The following is a 17,733-nucleotide window of genomic DNA, read 5'->3' as shown; positions in this document are numbered from 1 at the left end:
AGAGTGAGTTTACTTAAAAACAGCGATTGTATCTTCTCGACGCTGGAAAATATAGCGATTCAGTATTTAAACTGTATGTAATAAAAGTCGTGGGGCAGCGTTGACAAGTTTATTTTCTCCTGGATGTGTGAGCTGCTCGATTTCCGATATGTGTGTGTGTCAGTAAGCAGCTCATTAATACAGAACATTAATTAAAGGCTCTAATGCACACCAGCACACCAGTATGTGTGTGTATTGTATGAGCTAGACGACGAATGATGACGTGTGACGTCATAGTAGTGGTGTCCCAATCCTTAGGGGAATATCTTCTCCCCTACCTCTTGACACTCTGTTTCAAGGGACAAGGGGAAGGGGTAGGCGGAGGGGTAGGGGAAGGGGAAGGGGTATAAAATAGAATTGGGATTGGGCCTAAAACTCAAAATTGGAATCTGTGCCCATCATATACTATGCAATTTTCTGCTTAATATATAAACACAAAGACTGCTGACTTAGTTTCCACAATTAGTGTTGATGCAGGCAAACTGATCATTGGGACACAAATATTGGTAAAAGTCATGTACTGTACTCCAACTTTAATTAAACTCATTCACACACACACACACACACACACACACACAGAGATAGAGAGAGAGATGCGTGTGATTAGTCGGAGTAGCAGTAATCAAGCAGCATGTGGAGATTATGGAAGATCAATGCAACAGCAGATAGATTAATCCATGATATTAAATCTGTCCATGGAATCATCCCTCTCACATTAACACAACACACACACAGATGCAAGCTCACACACACACACACACACACACACGCACACACACACACACACACACACACACACACACACACACACACACACACACACACACACACACACACACACACACTCACACACACACACACACACACACACACACACACACACACACACACACACAACACACACACAAACACACACACACACACACCACATGACACACTGAAACCCTGTCTGACTGTTTCTAGATTGTGCCTCTTCTTCCTCATTATTTGTGACTGTAATGCTGCAGAGCATTGAAGTACACTGTAAAAATTGCTCATATGTAGACTTCATATTATTAAAAAAGTTAAATGAAATCCCACACTACAGTAAAAATATAACAACAGTACAAGTCACCTCTCAAAAGTTAAAACAATAATATTAGTATGTTTAAATGTTATATTGAAATATAATTATAATTGAAAATACCTTCTTTTTTGCTTATGGTAATATATATTATAATTAGGGATGCACGATAATATCGGCACGACATCGGTATCGGCCGATAAAAGCTTAAAATGACCATTATCGGTATCGGCCGATATGAATATTTCTGCCGATGAGCCAAACCGATATTCTCCAAGTGAAAAAATTGACCTGTTTTTCAGATGTGAATGTCTGTCTACATTTGTAAAATAATAAATTTATGGTAGAATCAGTACAGAAGAGATACATGGATTTCTCTTCAGTAAAATTAAAGTTTAAATATATCAGTATATATTTGTATATATATCGATATCGGTATCGGCATCGGCCAAAATTATTTTGAAAATATCGGCATATCGAATATCGGCCAAAATCCAATATCGTGCATCCCTAATTATAATGCAATTTATTTCTGTGATGGCAAAGCTGAATTTTCAGCATGTATTACTCCTATCTTCAGAGTCACATGATCCTTCAAAAAATCATTCTGATATCCTAATTTGATGCTCAATAGACATTTCTTGTTATTATCAATGTTGAAATGGTTGTTGATACATGTATCATTTTGTATTAATAGAAAGCTAAAAAAACAAAAACAAAATTTTAACAAGTGTCTTTACTGTCACTTTTGATAAATTCAATGTGTCTTTGCCTAATAAAAGTATAAATTTTTTATAAAAAATAAATCATACAGACCCCAATGAACTGGACTGCACTAATATCTATGAAAGTGGCATATAGACAAATTAACCTGATTGAAGCCAGCCATAACTAGAATTAGAAGTATTTTTAGTTTAGAAATCAGACAAAATCATAGATTAGCATATATCTGCATTAATTTTGGATCACATAAATAACTTATTGTGAATATCTACCTTAACTGATATCTGTTAACTGTTTAGCTGCATGTACAAATACAAGTTAATTCTGGGAGATTTTGTAAGGAGCAAAGTAACTAGTTGACCAGAATATAGAATACAGAATATTCCTGCACATGCCCTGGCTATATCCACCTGTGCCTTTATAGTTCATTTGTTTAAATAGTGGCTTATCTAGTGTAGTCTGTATGTAGCCAAGCTGTTTTTGGTAAGTGTTTTGAGAATTGTCTTTCAAGTCAAGTCTATTCAGAGGTCTTGTTATATCTTGTTTAACATTCAATAAAATGTATTGTGACTCAGTGCTGGGCTGGATTTATGTGTTACAGTGACTGTGCATATTTTTTTGTGTTTCCCTGGACCTGTGAGTGTTTTGTCAGTTTATAGAAATCAATAAGTGTGTTTTTACTTGTGTTTTTGTATGTGTGTACAAGTGTGAGGTTTTCTGCAAGCTCTAAATTGCCCTAATAAAGTGTGAAAATGAATGTTTTCTGTGTGCGAGAGACTGCAGCTTTCCACGATAACTGTAAAATAAATAACTCTCCCAGACTAATGCACACATAATCTTGAATACATTATATAGACACACAAGCAGATCGAGAAGCAAGCATATATGCATACTATCACAAAAACACATTTTTACATGCTTTCACTCTTTTTTTGTTACAGAAAAAAAATTGCAATCAATGACAAACAAGAAACCAAAAGATTTTTACAATTGAAAATATTTGTATTTATATTTTAATATATTACATTCCTGTGATGGTAAAGTTGAATTTTCAGCAGACATTACTCCAGTCTTCAGTGTCATATGATCCTTCAGAAATGATTTTATTATGTTGGTTTTGTGCTCAAGAATCATTCTTGCTATAATTAATGTTTCAAACAGCAGTGCTGCGAAAGAAAAAAAGACCTGTCACAGAGGTGATGCACAACTGTATTCTGTTAACCTGCTCTCGCTACTTCTGGTTTAAGTGTTTGCATATGCTTGATTAAATATGAAGCAGTTTTAATCAAGATGCCTTCAAAGTAGATACAAAAGATCATAACCAATGTCCATCACATATGCAGAATGATATCTTAAAGTTTATTTGCATCCTTTTCATTAAAATATATATAAAAAAATAATAATAAAACATCTACAATAAAATCAGCTAGCTAGATTATCTGATTATCTTAAAAGTTCATAGATATTGCTATTATTTATTACAACTGTTAACATTCTCTGACAAGCGGAAGTAATGAGACTTGTTTTCCAAGTTTGGTCAGGTGACGTTCGACATATACCCTATCCACCGTTTGCTCGTGGAAGTAAGCCTATGGGTAAGACTTCCGTTTCATTAGCTGCTATAGGTAAGTAACGAGGAGAATAACAACGTGCAGTAAACGGTAAAAAAGTTTGCAGTACATTTACATTTACATTTATTCATTTAAATGTACAAACCAGTGTGTTATTTTAGATATTATTAAGATAAAGATTAAAATAACATGATATGACACATCAATTGCCAATATCAAGCAGCCAATATCAAACTGTTTTGTACAGCTAAAAATAGCTGGACTCAAATGAGAATGGCGGAACTCATTTTTTTTTTTTTTTTTTTCATACTTTCATGTGTTTAAGTGTATATCTGCAGGATTTGGCTGCATGAAACATATCAATGGCTTCACCTACGGTAATCTTCTATCACTGTGTCAGACAGTGCAGCTTCAGGGAGATTCCTCAGTATATAACATGGCTTTGATCAACGCACGCTCTCTGGTAAACCAAACTTTATTAAACAACTTTTTTTACTTCACATGCTTTGGATATACTATGCATCACAGAAACCAGAAACTTGGATTAAACCTGGAGACTTAAGTCATTTCACTGAGCTAGTGCCACAGGGCTGCAATTTCTTTTAATTTCCCTTGGTTATCCGGCCAAGGAGGGGGGATTAGCGACAGTTTTTAAAGACTCTCACCTCTGTCATTCTTTATCAACTGGGACTCATAGTAATTTTGAAGTTCAGGGATTTTCTTAATGAGTTTGCTGAATTCATGGGGAAATTGTCACAAATCATGATAGATGGCTGATCTTGGGGGATTTTAACATTCAGGTCTGCTGTGACTCTAAACCACCTCAAAAGAATTTCTTAGTTTACTTGACACTTTTTACTTTCTGCAATGGGTGTCTGGACTAACTCGTGTTCAGGGCCACATTCTGGACTTGTTTTTATCCCGTGGTTTATCAGTGTTGGACATTATTATCGATGATGCAGGCTTGTCTAATCTTAAACCAGTATTGTTTACTATGCCATTGGATGGGAAAACTCATGGACATTCTCCTCTTCCACGATGGATTCGAATCATCACTGACAGTTCAAGTGACAAATTTTCCTCCATGTACGTACATCTCAGTGCTAATCAGGATATCAAATCCTCTACGTAACACTTGGATGCCAATAAACATCTACGTCTATTCAATGCTACCTGTTCTAATATTTGAAACACTATTGCACCACTAAAGTTGAAAAAAAAAAACCAATCCAATACCTTGGCAAAATTATTTCACTCGTTCATTCCAACAGACCTGTAGAAAAGCTGAACGTAAATGGAAAAAAAAGACAAACTACAAGTGTCATGAAATTTAAAGTGACTCTCTTTGTGCCTATCGGTAATCTGCTAAAGCTGTAAAGTGGAATTAATTTTAAGAAATATATTCCCAGTGAAATGCTCTTAGACAGCAAATGCAATGAGTTTGCTTCCTTCTTTTCTGAGAATATTATCAATATCAGGAAGGTGATTAGCACATCCTCAAGTAATGCAGAGGTCAGACAGATTCGGCCACAATATCAAAAATATACTATGTCTATTTTTGAAGCAACTGATAGCAAATTTCTGGAAGACATAGTGCACCACCTAAAATCGTCAACCTGCTATCTTGACACACTTCCCACATCTTTTTTCAAAAGTGTGCTTAACTGCTTAGAAGCAGATCTTTTAGAAATCATGAACACCTCACTGCTTTCTGGGACATTTCCAAACTCCCTAAAAACTGCAGTTGTTAAGCCCCACCTGAAAAAGAGCAATCTTGATAACACCATTTTGAGCAATTTTAGACCAATATCTAATCTTCCTTTCTATAGGCAAAATTATAGAAAAGGTCGTTTTTAATCAGCTGAACAAATACTTAAACTCAAATGGATACCTGGACAATTTTCAATCAAAATTCTTTTGATTGAAACATTTTTTTCAACCACAGCACAGAGACAGAACTCATTAAGACAATAAATGATATTCGCTTAAATTGTGACTCTGGCAAAATATCGGTGCTGGTATTGCTAGATCTCAATGCTGAGTTTGACACTGTCGATCATAACATACTTCTAAAGAGACTGGGAAACTGGGTCTGGCTTTCTGGGATGGTACTCAAATGGTTCAGGTCATACTTAGAAGGGAGAGGCTATTATGTGAGTCTAAGAGAGCATAAGTCTAAGTGGACGTCTATGACATATGGAGTCCCACAAGGCTCAATTCTTGCACCGCTCTTGTTTAGCCTGTATATGCTTCCACTAAGTCAAATAATGAGAAAGAACCAAATTGCATATCACAGCTATGCTGATGTTACCCAGATTTACCTAGCCTTATCTCCAAATGACTACAGCCACATTGACTCCCACTGCCAATGCATTGATGAAATAAATAGTTGGATGTGCGAGAACTTTCTTCAGTTAAACAAGGAAAAAAACTGAAGTCATTGAATTTGGAAACAATGATGACGTTTTCAAGGTGAATGCATACCTTGACTCTAGGGGTCAAACAACTAAAAATCAAGTCAGGAATCTTGGTGTGATTCTGGAGACAGACCTTAGTTTCAGTAGTCATGTCAAAGCAGTAACTAAATCAGCATACTATCATTTAAAAAACATTGCAAGAATTAGATGTTTTTCTTCCAGCCAAGACTTGGAGAAACTTGTTCATGCCTTTATCACCAGCAGGGTGGACTATAGTAATGGGCTCCTCACCGGCATTCCCAAAAAGACCATTAGAGAGCTGCAGCTCATCCGGAACGCTGCTGCCAGGATTCTAACTAGAACCAGTTACATTTAGGATTCATTTTAAAGTACTTTTACTAGTATATAAGTCACTAAATGACCTAGGACCGAAATATATTGCAGATATGCTCACTCAATATAAACATAACAGACCACTCAGATCATTAGGATCGAGTCAGTTAGAAATACCAAGGGTTCACACAAAACAAGGGGAGTCTGCCTTTAGTTACTATGGCGCCTGCAGTTGGAATCAGCTTCCAGAAGAGATCAGATGTGCTAAAACACTAGTCACATTTAAATCTAGACTTAAAACTCACCTGTTTAGCTGTGCATTTATTGAATGAGCACTGTGCAATATCTGAACGGACTGCACTATATTTTCACTGTTTTTTTATGTAAAATCATTTTCTAACTGTTTTTAAATTCATTTTAATTAAGTAAATTTTTAGTCATTATAAAAGTTTTTAAAATTGCTTGATTTATTTTTGTTATTATTTTTCTTCATGATTAATTTACTTTCTTTTATGTAAAGCACTTTGAATTACCATTGTGTACGAAATGTGCTATATAAATAAACTTGCCTTGACTTGCCTTGACTTGCCTTGCCTATATTCCACAGTTGAAGACAACTTATTTCTCCTCCTTGGCATTTACTATTTTATGACTTGCTGTGCAATGATCTTTTATTTGAATTAACCTTGTCCATTTTAAAGTGTGTGTTTTATAATTTGTGTTTTATTGTTTATTATCTTGTTGACTTGTTTTTTGCATTTTCTGTGCAGCACTTTGGTCGACTTTGGTTGTTTTAAATGTGCTTCATAAATAAACATTGTATCGCATTGTTTATGTCTCATCTTTTCTTGTCTTTATCAGCATTCTAATCCATCTTGTAGATGTCCTGGGAACTAGGTCCACTTAAAGTGGGAACTAAATGTCTTTTCCAAATCAAGAATTATACAGTCACAAAGAATTAATTATTATACACAGTCTGTGCCAATGTCGCACACCATAATCATTTCAGCATCACTTGACCATTGAGTGTAGTTTGGGCTCCTCCTCAATGCATCTTATAAATGTAGTCATATGTCCTGTACACATCCAGTCTCTTTTTCTTCATTAGTAACATGCAGTTATATAGGAGGTGTTGAAATTTACCATTAGCTCCTTGCATTCTTTCATGTAACAAGTTAAGTAAAACTATGAATATGCAATATAGTGCATAAATTGAGCAAAAATGCTCCTCTTTATAGTTATTTTTTGTAGCTGACGATGGATGAGTTTATGGATGCTGAATGGTTATTCTGAAGCAGATATTTTTACGTGGCATTGATTACAAGCTTTTCAAACACTGAATGAGCAGTTACATGAGACATTCTAGTAAGATGTACTGTATCTTATAAAATACCTTTTGATGTAATTTCATGTATATTTCATGCTATAGTAGTAAAGAGAGATTTGTTGGGTTCACATGCTTCTTGAATTGAGGTGCTAAAGAACGCCAAAACAGTATTTTTATTTCAGTTTAAATTTAGTTATGAATTTTGCTGATACTTGTTTATTAAAATGTAACAAAGCATGAAGCTTATTGCGATTATTGAGGGGGTGAGAGGTTAATATTTCCAATAAAAAATGTACCCCCTAATAAGGGCCACCCTTATTTGCAAATCTTTGTATGGCAGACTAAAACAAATTAATCTGTATATAAGTCAATTTAAGTGCTATTATCTTGTGTTGTTACCTCTCATCAAGCGCTGTTGAATTCTGTGTTTTTAGCTTAGCAACATCCCTTCTTGCTACATCCAGTCCTGCTTCACTTCTTGCACTCGCTGGCTTCCCATTGGCTGTAATGGTGGGTGCACCACATAGGTTGAGCAGATTGAGGTAGGACTCAGCGTGGGAGGAAACAGGAGGATTTTCTGGTGGTCCTGCTGGAGTGGAGATGATGGGCTGGTCCGAGCAAGGGGTGCAGAGGCTCTTCAGGTTCAGAGAGTGAGAACGAGGGGGCACGCTACTCCATGGTGATTCTTCTTCTAGAAGATACAAATTCCAGTTTGAGACATGAAGTCAAGGTCTTAATAGCCAACTTGAAACAGTCAGTAACAATAGAGGATGGGGATATCATACCTACAGAAGTTTTTGAATTTCAATGCTTATGTAAATTAAGCTTATGATTGGAAAAAAAATGCTAATGGCCATACAGTAGCTCTTCAGTGACAGACACTTAAGGGTATAAGCATATGTATTCACACATACCGTACACACACACACACACACACACACACACACACTTTCTGAAAGTGAAATTCTGCATGGAGCCTAGTGCTGATGAATCAAACCCAATAAACTCCTGCACTAAACTCTGAAATAGATTAGTGTACACCAAACAACTCAATAACATCCCAGCCTGCCAAAAAATGCATGTGTGTGTTTATGATTGTAATAGCGCATAACAGTGACTACCCAAGTATTTTTCCCATTCATTTCTTTTGTACCTCTCCTTGAACTGTCACCTTACCGTGGTGGAGAGGTTTGAGTACCCGAATGATCCTGGGAGCTATGTTTTCTGGGGCTATATGCTCCTGGTAGGGTCTCCCAAGGCAAACAGGTCCTTGGTGACGGGACAGTCTAAGAACAGTTCACAAACCCCTTTATGTCGACAAAAACAGCAAGGACCGAGACGTCGCCCGGCATCGCGCAGTCGGGGCCCCACATTGGAGCCAGGCCCTGGGTTGGGGCTCGTATGTGAGCGCCTGGTGGCTGGGCCTCCGCTCATGGGGTCCGGCCGGGCTCAACCCGGAGGAGTGACGTGGGGCCGCCCTCCTGTGGCCTCACCACCTGCAGGAGGGAGCTTAAGGGGCCGGTGCATAGTGGATCAGGCGACAATCGAAGGCGAGACCCCCGACAACCCAATCTCTGGACACGGAATCTGGCTTTAGGGACGTGGAATGTCCCCTTGTTGGCGGGGAAGGAGCCTGAGCTTGTGCGGGAGGTTGAGAGGTACCGACTAGAGATAATTGGGCTCACCTCCACGCACAGCTTGGGCTCTGGAACCACACTTCTTTAGAGAGGCTGGACTCTCTACCACTCTGGAGTTGCCCATGGTGAGAGGCGGAGGGCTGGAGTGGGTTTGCTTATAGCCCCCCAGCTCAGCCGCCATGTGTTGGAGTTCACCCCGGTGAACGAGAGGGTCGCTTCCCTGCGCCTTCGAGTCAGGGATAGGTCTCTCACTGTCGTTTGTGCCTACGGGCTGAACGGCAGTGCGGACTACCCCGCCGTCTTGGAGTCCCTGGGAGGGGTACTTGAGGGGGAAGCAGTGCCATACCAACACTGTTTACAGTGGAGATGGGCACCTGTTGACCTCAACTGGGGATATCATCGGGCGGTGGAAGGAATACTTCGAGGATCTCCTCAAGCCCACCAACTTGTCTTTCGTTGAGGAAGCAGTGGTTGGGGACTCGGAGGAGGACTCGTCCATCACCCGGGCTGAAGTCATCGAGGTAGTTAAAAAGCTCTTCGGTGGCAAGGCACCAGGGGTGGATGAGATCCACCCCTTGAGTACCTCAAATCTCTGGATGTTGTGGGGTTGTCTTGGCTGACATGCCTATGCAACATCGCATGGCGGTTGGGGACAGTACCTCTGGACTGGCAGACTGGGGTGGTGGTCCCTCTTTTCAAGAAGGGGGACCGGAGAGTGTGTTCCAACTATAGGGGGATCACACTTCTCAACCTCCCGGGAAAGTCTATGCCAGGTTACTGGAGAGAAGAATTCGGCCAATAGTGGAACCTCGGATTCAGGAGGAAAAGTGTTGTTTTCGTCCCGGTCGTGGAACACTGGACCAGCTCTAAACTCCTTTCCAGGGTGCTGGAGGGTTGGGAGTTTGCCCAACCAGTCCACATGTGTTTTGTGGATTTGGAGAAGGCATTCGACCGTGTTCCTCGTGGAATCCTGTGGAGGGTGCTCTGGGAGTATGGTGTCGGCAGCCCCCTGCTTAGGGCTGTTCGGTCCCTGTACGACCGGAGCAAGAGCTTGGTTCGCATTGCCGGCAGTAAGTCAGACCTGTTCCCAGTGAAGTTTGGACTCCGGCAGGGCTGCACTTTGTCACCGGTTCTGTTCATAATTTTTATGGACAGAATTTCTAGGCGCAGCCAAGGGCCGGAGAGTGTCCGGATTGGGGACCATACAATTTCGTCGCTGCTTTTTGCGGATGATGTTGTCATGTTGGCCTCCTCAGACCAGGACCTTCAGCATGCACTGGGACGGTTTGCAGCCGAGTGTGAAGCAGCTGGGATGAGAATCAGCACCTCCAAGTCCGAGGCCATGGTTCTCAGTCAGAAAAGGGTGGATTGCCCACTTCAGGTTGGTGGAGAGTTCCTGCCTCAAGTGGAGGAGTTCAGGTATCTTGGGGTCTTGTTCACGAGTGAGGGAACGATGGGACGGGAGATTGACAGACGGGTCGGTGCAGCTTCTGCAGTAATGCGGTCACTGTACCTGTCTGTCGTGGTGAAGAAAGAGCTGAGCTGTAAGGCAAAGCTTTTGATTTACCGGTCAATCTACGTTCCTACTCTCACCTATGGTCATGAGCTGTGGGTCATGACCGAAAGGACAAGATCCCGGATACAGGCGGCCGAAATGAGCTTTCTCCGTACGGTGGCTTGGCGCTTCCTTAGAGATAGGGTGAGAAGCTCAGTCACTCAGGAGGAGCTCAGAGTAGAGCCGTTGCTCCTCCACATCGAGAGGAGCCAGCTGAGGTGGCTCGGGCATCTATTTCAGATGCCTCCTTGATGCCTTCCCAGGGAGGTGTTCCAGGCACGTCCCACCAGGAGGAGGCCCCGGAGAAGACCTAGGACACGCTGGAGGGACTATGTCTCCCGGCTGGCCTGGGAACACCTCGGGGTTCCCCTGGAAGAGCTGGAGAAAGTGGCTAGGGAGAGAGAAGTCTGGGCGTCTCTGCTTAGACTGTTGCCCTGGCGACCCGGCCCCGGATAAGTGGAAGATGATGGATGGATGGATGGATTTCTTTTGTAGAAATATATTATAAAAAAGTAGCTAAGAGATGAATCACAGCAACATAATGTTTGTCTAACAACAACAACAAAAATATTTTCAGAAATCACAAAAATACATTTAAGCAAATCAAATTATGTGCTTAAAATTCTTGTTAATATACACTACAATTAAAAAGTGCAAAAATACATTAAAACAAAAAATACAGTAACAAGAGCAATATTGGGAAATATTTTTTTAAATGCCAACACTACATTTTAAGCAGTAATAAATAAATAATGAAGGTATTTATAAAGCACAGACAATAACCAAATCATAAATAATGGTACAATATTAAACAATTAATTATGTTGATTATCAATTTAAATACATTATATCTTTAAGATTACTGCAAAATATTCAAATATTTTATTTGTTTTAGAGTGTAGAGACACTCATTTTATGAAATAACTTGTGATGTTTTATGGGAGTGACTTTAGTCTCCCATCATTGTAGCTCTCTTCAGGATTCTGGGGAGTGTTGTGTTTACACATATGTGTCTTACTCTGTGTGGCTCCACTGACTCTGATCTCCAGTTGGCTGAGGTGTTTCACCAGCAGGGCAGTATGTTGCAGTAAGTCTCGGTTCTGCAGCAGCAGCTGGTGAGTTCTGGCCTGTGCCTCCATGCGAGCAGCCGTCTCTGCGGCCAGCTGATCCTTCAGGAGCTGCACCTACAGCAAAAACACAATTAATCAAGACAAGGGAATCATGCCAGCCGAAGATGAGTTGATGAATATATGAGTTGAGGACTGTAGTGAGTGAAGTGAATTTTAGTTCAGGTAATCCAAGTCATATAGAGTTGATTCTCCAACTAGTTTTTGGTGTATCAGTAGCAATTACATTAATCAAGCTTTTAATTTATTATTCTATTAATTGATCATTTTCAATTGGCTTTCAGCAGTGGCTTTATTTCGTTGTCTTCATCATTTGTGAAACTGTTTGGGAAATTCAGCCCAATGGAAAGAAAACAATATCTCTTTAATATCTCAGTTGCATCTCCTAGATAGCAATTAGATAAATGGAGAGCAAACAGAAAACACATTGTGAGAAAACATTCCAGTAATCTCCTCTGGAGCAGTGGTTTTCCACCTTTTTGTCTCTAAGACCCCCTTACTGTCGATGACAACATTTAAAGGTCAACAAAAGAGATATCTCAAACTTAAACTAGGAGTCATGTAAATAAATAAAATAATAATTGACATAGCTGCTTATTTTGAAACTTTTTTAATTGCTTTAAATTGGACTGGGAACATTAAAATAATTAAGTTCCATAATGAATGTTCTTCATGGCTTATTATTGGCTCATGGATTTGTATTGCAAGTGTGCTGAGGCTCCCTAGAAAACCACTCCTGTAGACTTTTAAAAGAGATCCCAACAATATCAAGAACTGTGCCAATAACAAAAAACAAAACAAAAAGCAAATACACAATTAAATCAAATTTCAAAGTTTTAATTATAAACTGCTATAATTAACTTTTAATTTTTGAAATCCTGTTAACACCCAAAAGAAACTAAAAATGAAATCTACAGAGATATAAAAGACCAATCTCTGAGCAACAACATTTTTCCCCGGGCAGGTGGTGATTGTATGTCAATATCATTATCCAAGCTATTGCTCTACAGTAGCATGACTGTGCTGAATCAGAGTTGAGAGTACATCAGCTTCCTCTCTCTCTGACAGCACATTATAACCATAACAGCATCTGAAGCCTATACAGTATTCCAAATGAGATCTAATATCATTAGTCAGAGACAGAATGATAAAAATGACTCAATATAAGAACAGGCAAATGCATGGAGATGATTGCCTTGTTCTATCTACTCTGATAATAGTAGATTAGATGATGGTGTAACACGGAATCAACTGCTGCATGTCCCATAGAGCTGTAGCGCCTCCTAGAGCCAGAAAAGGGTAGAAATGATGTCTTACCTGTGCTACAGCGATCTGTGTTTGTTGCTGCTGCTGTAGCAGCTGTTGTTGGAGGAACTGCAGGTGGTGTTGGGTGGCCAAAGGTGTGAGAGTAGGAAAGCAAGGGCTGCTGGGAGATAGTGTGTAGGGAGAGACACCCTCCTGGCCTTGTAAAGACTGATAGATAAAGATGAGAAAATGAGAGAGGGAAACCAATGTTAACAAACGACTTGCATCTTAAAACATTCTCATTTGAAACATCATCTTCGAAAGGGTTGATAACTGTGCATGTGTTTGCATTGGGAGAGCACTTTAATATGTGGATCCACAGGAGAAAAGGACACATCAAGTGCTTGCTTGAGAAGTGGATCATGTACACTTAGACACAACTAAAGACACACACGGAGAGAGAGAGAGAGAGAGAGAGAGAGAGAGAAACTAAAATTAGAAACAAACTTTCTCTAAGTAGCTTTACCCTGTCTGTTAAAATCTGAGACAGACACATGACTCTAGGGATTTAAACACCGAAACTCTCTCTGCTTTCTCACCCACCTAATTATATTTTGGATAAAATTTACAGTATGGTTGCACTGCATTTACTAATAATGAACAGTTGTATTTTACGTTAACAATTTAACGTTAACAATTTAATTTTTTTTTCTTGTTAATGCATTACCTAATAAAACCTTTATTTTTTATTCCTAACCATTTATCATTACATAAACCTTTGTACATTTAAAGATTTCCATAGACAGTATTTAGACATTTAAGGAATAGTTCACCCCAAATCGAAAATGATATATCACTATCTACACTCCCCGAGTTCCAAACCTGTATAATTTTTTTTCTTCAAGAGTCAAAGGGGACCAGAGACTGATTGGTTAATCACAGTCATCACAACTTCTGTTCATCTTGATTATTGATAAATTGAGGCATTCTGGGGTATAATATTTATGCATAATTTTTTTTGTACAGTTAATAAACTAAACAAAATTCGACCATTTTCCCTGGAAAAGAAAAAAATTGAAATGGTGTGATTTCTGATGTTAACCACCAGGAGGAGCTGGAGGTTTTATTTCAGGGGTACATCAGAGTGAGCACGTCTGCAAAAGCAAGTCAGACTGCCAAAATTAAAACGTTCATGAAATCTTTTCATGTCCATTATCTCCACCGTACACACAGGAATGCCTTCCATAAGTAGGATGGCACAGAGATAATAATTTACAACTACATTTTTATAAAAGCATAAAAACGGAAGCTGCAACAATGAATGTTCCCATTCTGTCTTCATCTATCCAGTAGATTCATTTGTCATGAACATTAGCTACAAAGCTAATGAAACACCACTGGATTTTGGTGTTTGCTAGACAAGGAATACATGAATGCATTAAGAATGTGATTGCTGCTAAATTAATAACTGTAAAAGGACTGAATGCATTATCTGCTTTCAGGCTAGCTATCCTTTCTGCACTGGGAATTTTTGTAATGAACAATGGAGAGATATCAAACATCAAACAATTTTTTTAATTAGAATTTTTTAAACTGAATAATCCTTATGGCTCTCTTTTATGATATATGAACTTTTAAACATCGACATGCAGCAAAATCACAGTTTGCCTTTAAATTCATGACAAGTACCCAACAATAAATAAATAATAATACAAATGTAAAACAACAATAATATATTATTTAAAGTCTAAAAAGCATTTATATATCATGGTAATATCTGTTGAATTGATTTGTTTAAATGTTTAAATTCCTTGATTTTTTTAAAATAATGTTTTTGCTTTTATTTACTCTAATAATACACTACATCTCAAAAGTTTTGAGTCAGTAAGAAGTTTGAAATTAACAATTTTATTCGGCAAGGATGCATTAATCAAAGAATCCTTGGGGGAAAAAATGGTATCATGGTTTCCACAAAAATATTAAGTAGTACTTCTTTTTACATTGATAATAATACAAATGTTGAAATGTAAATGATATTTGACAATATTATTGTTTTATTGTAGCTAGTGTTGCAGCCTATCTATAAATGAGACACTCGTTGATGAAATAGTAGGTAAAAATATATGTAATCTTTTACACTATTACAGTGGTCCAAATAAGATCAGAAAAAATGATAATAACCACTGAGAATAATGAGCAAAAGTTACACATGCAGATGCATTACACTAATGAGAAGTGAAATTAAAATAAAGACACCATGCCACGAAAATCTCAGTGAAAGGAATATACATATATTTTTTAAATCCTGACCTAACCACATGATTTCTAGATAGATTCATGATTTTCTACAAGATTTTGAAAGTAATGTGCAGTCCAGGGGAAACATTACATTATCACTGAATACCCAGAAGGAGGAATAAGGTTTAGATAAAGGGGGAAAAACAGTAGTGAAAGAAGATCAAAGGGCTTTCTTCCATTTATAAACAGCCTTATTTCCAGCTGACGAGCGATATTTGACAGACGTCTGTGGGGAGAAATGATGTAAGAGCTTCTCTTCTGGACAATCCACTCAGTCATACTCATACTCCAGATCGCTCTCACCTGGAGGGTTTGTCCAGGTTTCACCATGCTGAGCTCTGACAGACTCTGAAGGATATCATCCATAGCTTGCTCACTGAGCTTTGTGCAGAGTGACTCCGTTCCAGTGACATCATCCATTCCGTGCTCCGTGCCTGTCAGATGAGGAGCTGTAAACAACAGCAGCATTTCAAGAATATGATTACTTTAAGAAACCAATTACCAACAATGTACTTCACAGATTTGATTCACTCTATTATGACATGTTTTATGCATTAATGCTCTGATGGCATGGTCTCACCTTCAGGGCTGGGCTCTTCTCCAGACTGATCGCTCTGGCCGTCTGCAGGGCCGTCTGGCTGTTCATCTGCATTCTGCTCAGCGTGCTGCAGACTCAGCTTATGGCACACCTCAAACGCCTGACCGACCGTCCGCACTATGCGCATGGCCTGGCTCTGAGAGAGGAGAAAGTTAAAAGATTACAGAGATTAAGAGAAATGTAGAATCTTATACAGACATAAAATACAATATATGAATACCCCCATTTTTTTAATTTGATAATTCTAAAATAAAAACTATATGTGGAGTGTAGAATTTATTATAAACAATATTAATATAAATTATTATACAGTGTATACACACACACACACACACACACACACACACACACACACACACACACACACACACACACACACACATATATATATGTGTGATATATATATATCATGAAAAAAGCAAAGGGCAAAGAATGACAGAAAGAGCAGATACAACAGACAAATAGGTGAAGAGTATCAAGGTTAAGGCCCTGTACAAAATTCATCACTTGATCAAGGACAAGACAAACTTAAAAAAAAAAAAAATTGGCAAGAATATTAATCCTATGTGAAAGGAGACTGCTCTACCTTTTTTTTGGACTTGAATACATTGCATCTGAACAAACTGCTGGATCCATCACGAGCAATGTAGCTGAAAATCTTCAGATCCTGAGAATCATGGGATACATAGAAGATCCTTAGAGCAAACAGGAGAGAAAACGGTAAGCATAGGTGAAAAATTAAGACATTAGGTCAAAATACAATTTATTTTGTTATATGTTCTGCGTGTCTCACCTGTATACGGGGTCGTGCATAACCAGCATCTTGGTCTCATCCCACGTCCACTCTTTCCTCTTGAGGTCAAAACAAGGCAAATGTCAGGGACTCTCATTATGAATGTGGACAAAAATATAAACTTCAGATTTTTAGTTCTGTAATTCTGACACAGAATAATGATGTTCATGTGTCATGTCAGAGGTGTAGAGCTGATGACATCACACATGCCTTGGGTTTCTTGCGCAGCACCACTTTGACCCCGTCTACTGAGACCACTATGCTCACTTTCTTCTTCTTCATGCTCTTTGCCTTGAACTCATACTGCAAGGAAAAAGCAAAGTGATTAAAAAAAAAAAAAAAAATCTGTCAACAATCACAGAACCAAAACACAGCTGCCTATTCTAAAGTTTTCCATTAAAAGATCAAAGAAAACATCCAATGTCCAAAACTTTAAAATGCAAACTGAAGTACTGGGACCAATCCGGAACTCATTAGCACCTAAACAGCTAAATTATGGAAACCGATGAATCAACAATCAGTCTTGCCCTGAGAGCCTGGTTCAAATTATACTATAATGAAGCATTTTTAATAAACAACAACTTTCTTAAAAAGCTGAAATTGATGTAGAAATGTGCGACTGTTATCTTTTATGGTGTGTAATTTATTCCTTTGATGGACAAGCTGATTTTTATCTTCCATTACTGCTTAAGTGTTTACTGTCATTACAGTCTTCAGTGTCATCTGATGAATAAAAGTAACAAAAATATATATAAAAAAACAGTATTTATTTGACATAGAAACCTTGTGTAATATTATAAATGTTTATACTGTCACTTTTGATCAATTGAATGCATGCTTGTTAAATAACAGTATTAATTTATTTTAAAACAAATGTCTTCAATCTTAATAATTTAGATTGACCTTATTTAAATTTTTTGGTTATTTGAAACTCTTTTGAGTTGGATATGAATCGTTTCTGCTGAAAGTATACCTATTCATTATTGAAGTCAAGTCCTGGACTGAAC

The 17,733-nt window shown here is 38.3% G+C and overlaps 1 protein-coding gene across 2 annotated transcripts in view; it reads right to left on the bottom strand.

Annotated features, from left to right (window-relative positions):
* LOC128006124 (carboxyl-terminal PDZ ligand of neuronal nitric oxide synthase protein) overlaps window positions 1-17,733 on the bottom strand; it is a 44,957-nt gene that overhangs the window by 7,529 nt on the left and 19,695 nt on the right. For both annotated transcript variants that reach the window (XM_052592717.1, XM_052592718.1), the window contains exons 3-10: window positions 16,937-17,029; window positions 16,727-16,785; window positions 16,520-16,628; window positions 15,916-16,069; window positions 15,639-15,784; window positions 13,110-13,265; window positions 11,684-11,849; window positions 7,873-8,164 (exon numbers count right to left, since the gene is read on the bottom strand). In XM_052592717.1, coding sequence (XP_052448677.1) covers window positions 7,873-8,164; window positions 11,684-11,849; window positions 13,110-13,265; window positions 15,639-15,784; window positions 15,916-16,069; window positions 16,520-16,628; window positions 16,727-16,785; window positions 16,937-17,029 — 1,175 coding nt within the window. The remainder of the gene's footprint in view (window positions 1-7,872; window positions 8,165-11,683; window positions 11,850-13,109; window positions 13,266-15,638; window positions 15,785-15,915; window positions 16,070-16,519; window positions 16,629-16,726; window positions 16,786-16,936; window positions 17,030-17,733) is intronic.

The sequence above is a fragment of the Carassius gibelio genome, chromosome A5 (assembly GCF_023724105.1).
Source record: "Carassius gibelio isolate Cgi1373 ecotype wild population from Czech Republic chromosome A5, carGib1.2-hapl.c, whole genome shotgun sequence".
In the NCBI taxonomy this organism is placed as follows: Eukaryota; Metazoa; Chordata; class Actinopteri; order Cypriniformes; family Cyprinidae; genus Carassius; species Carassius gibelio.
This window is presented reverse-complemented; position numbering and strand designations above follow the sequence as displayed.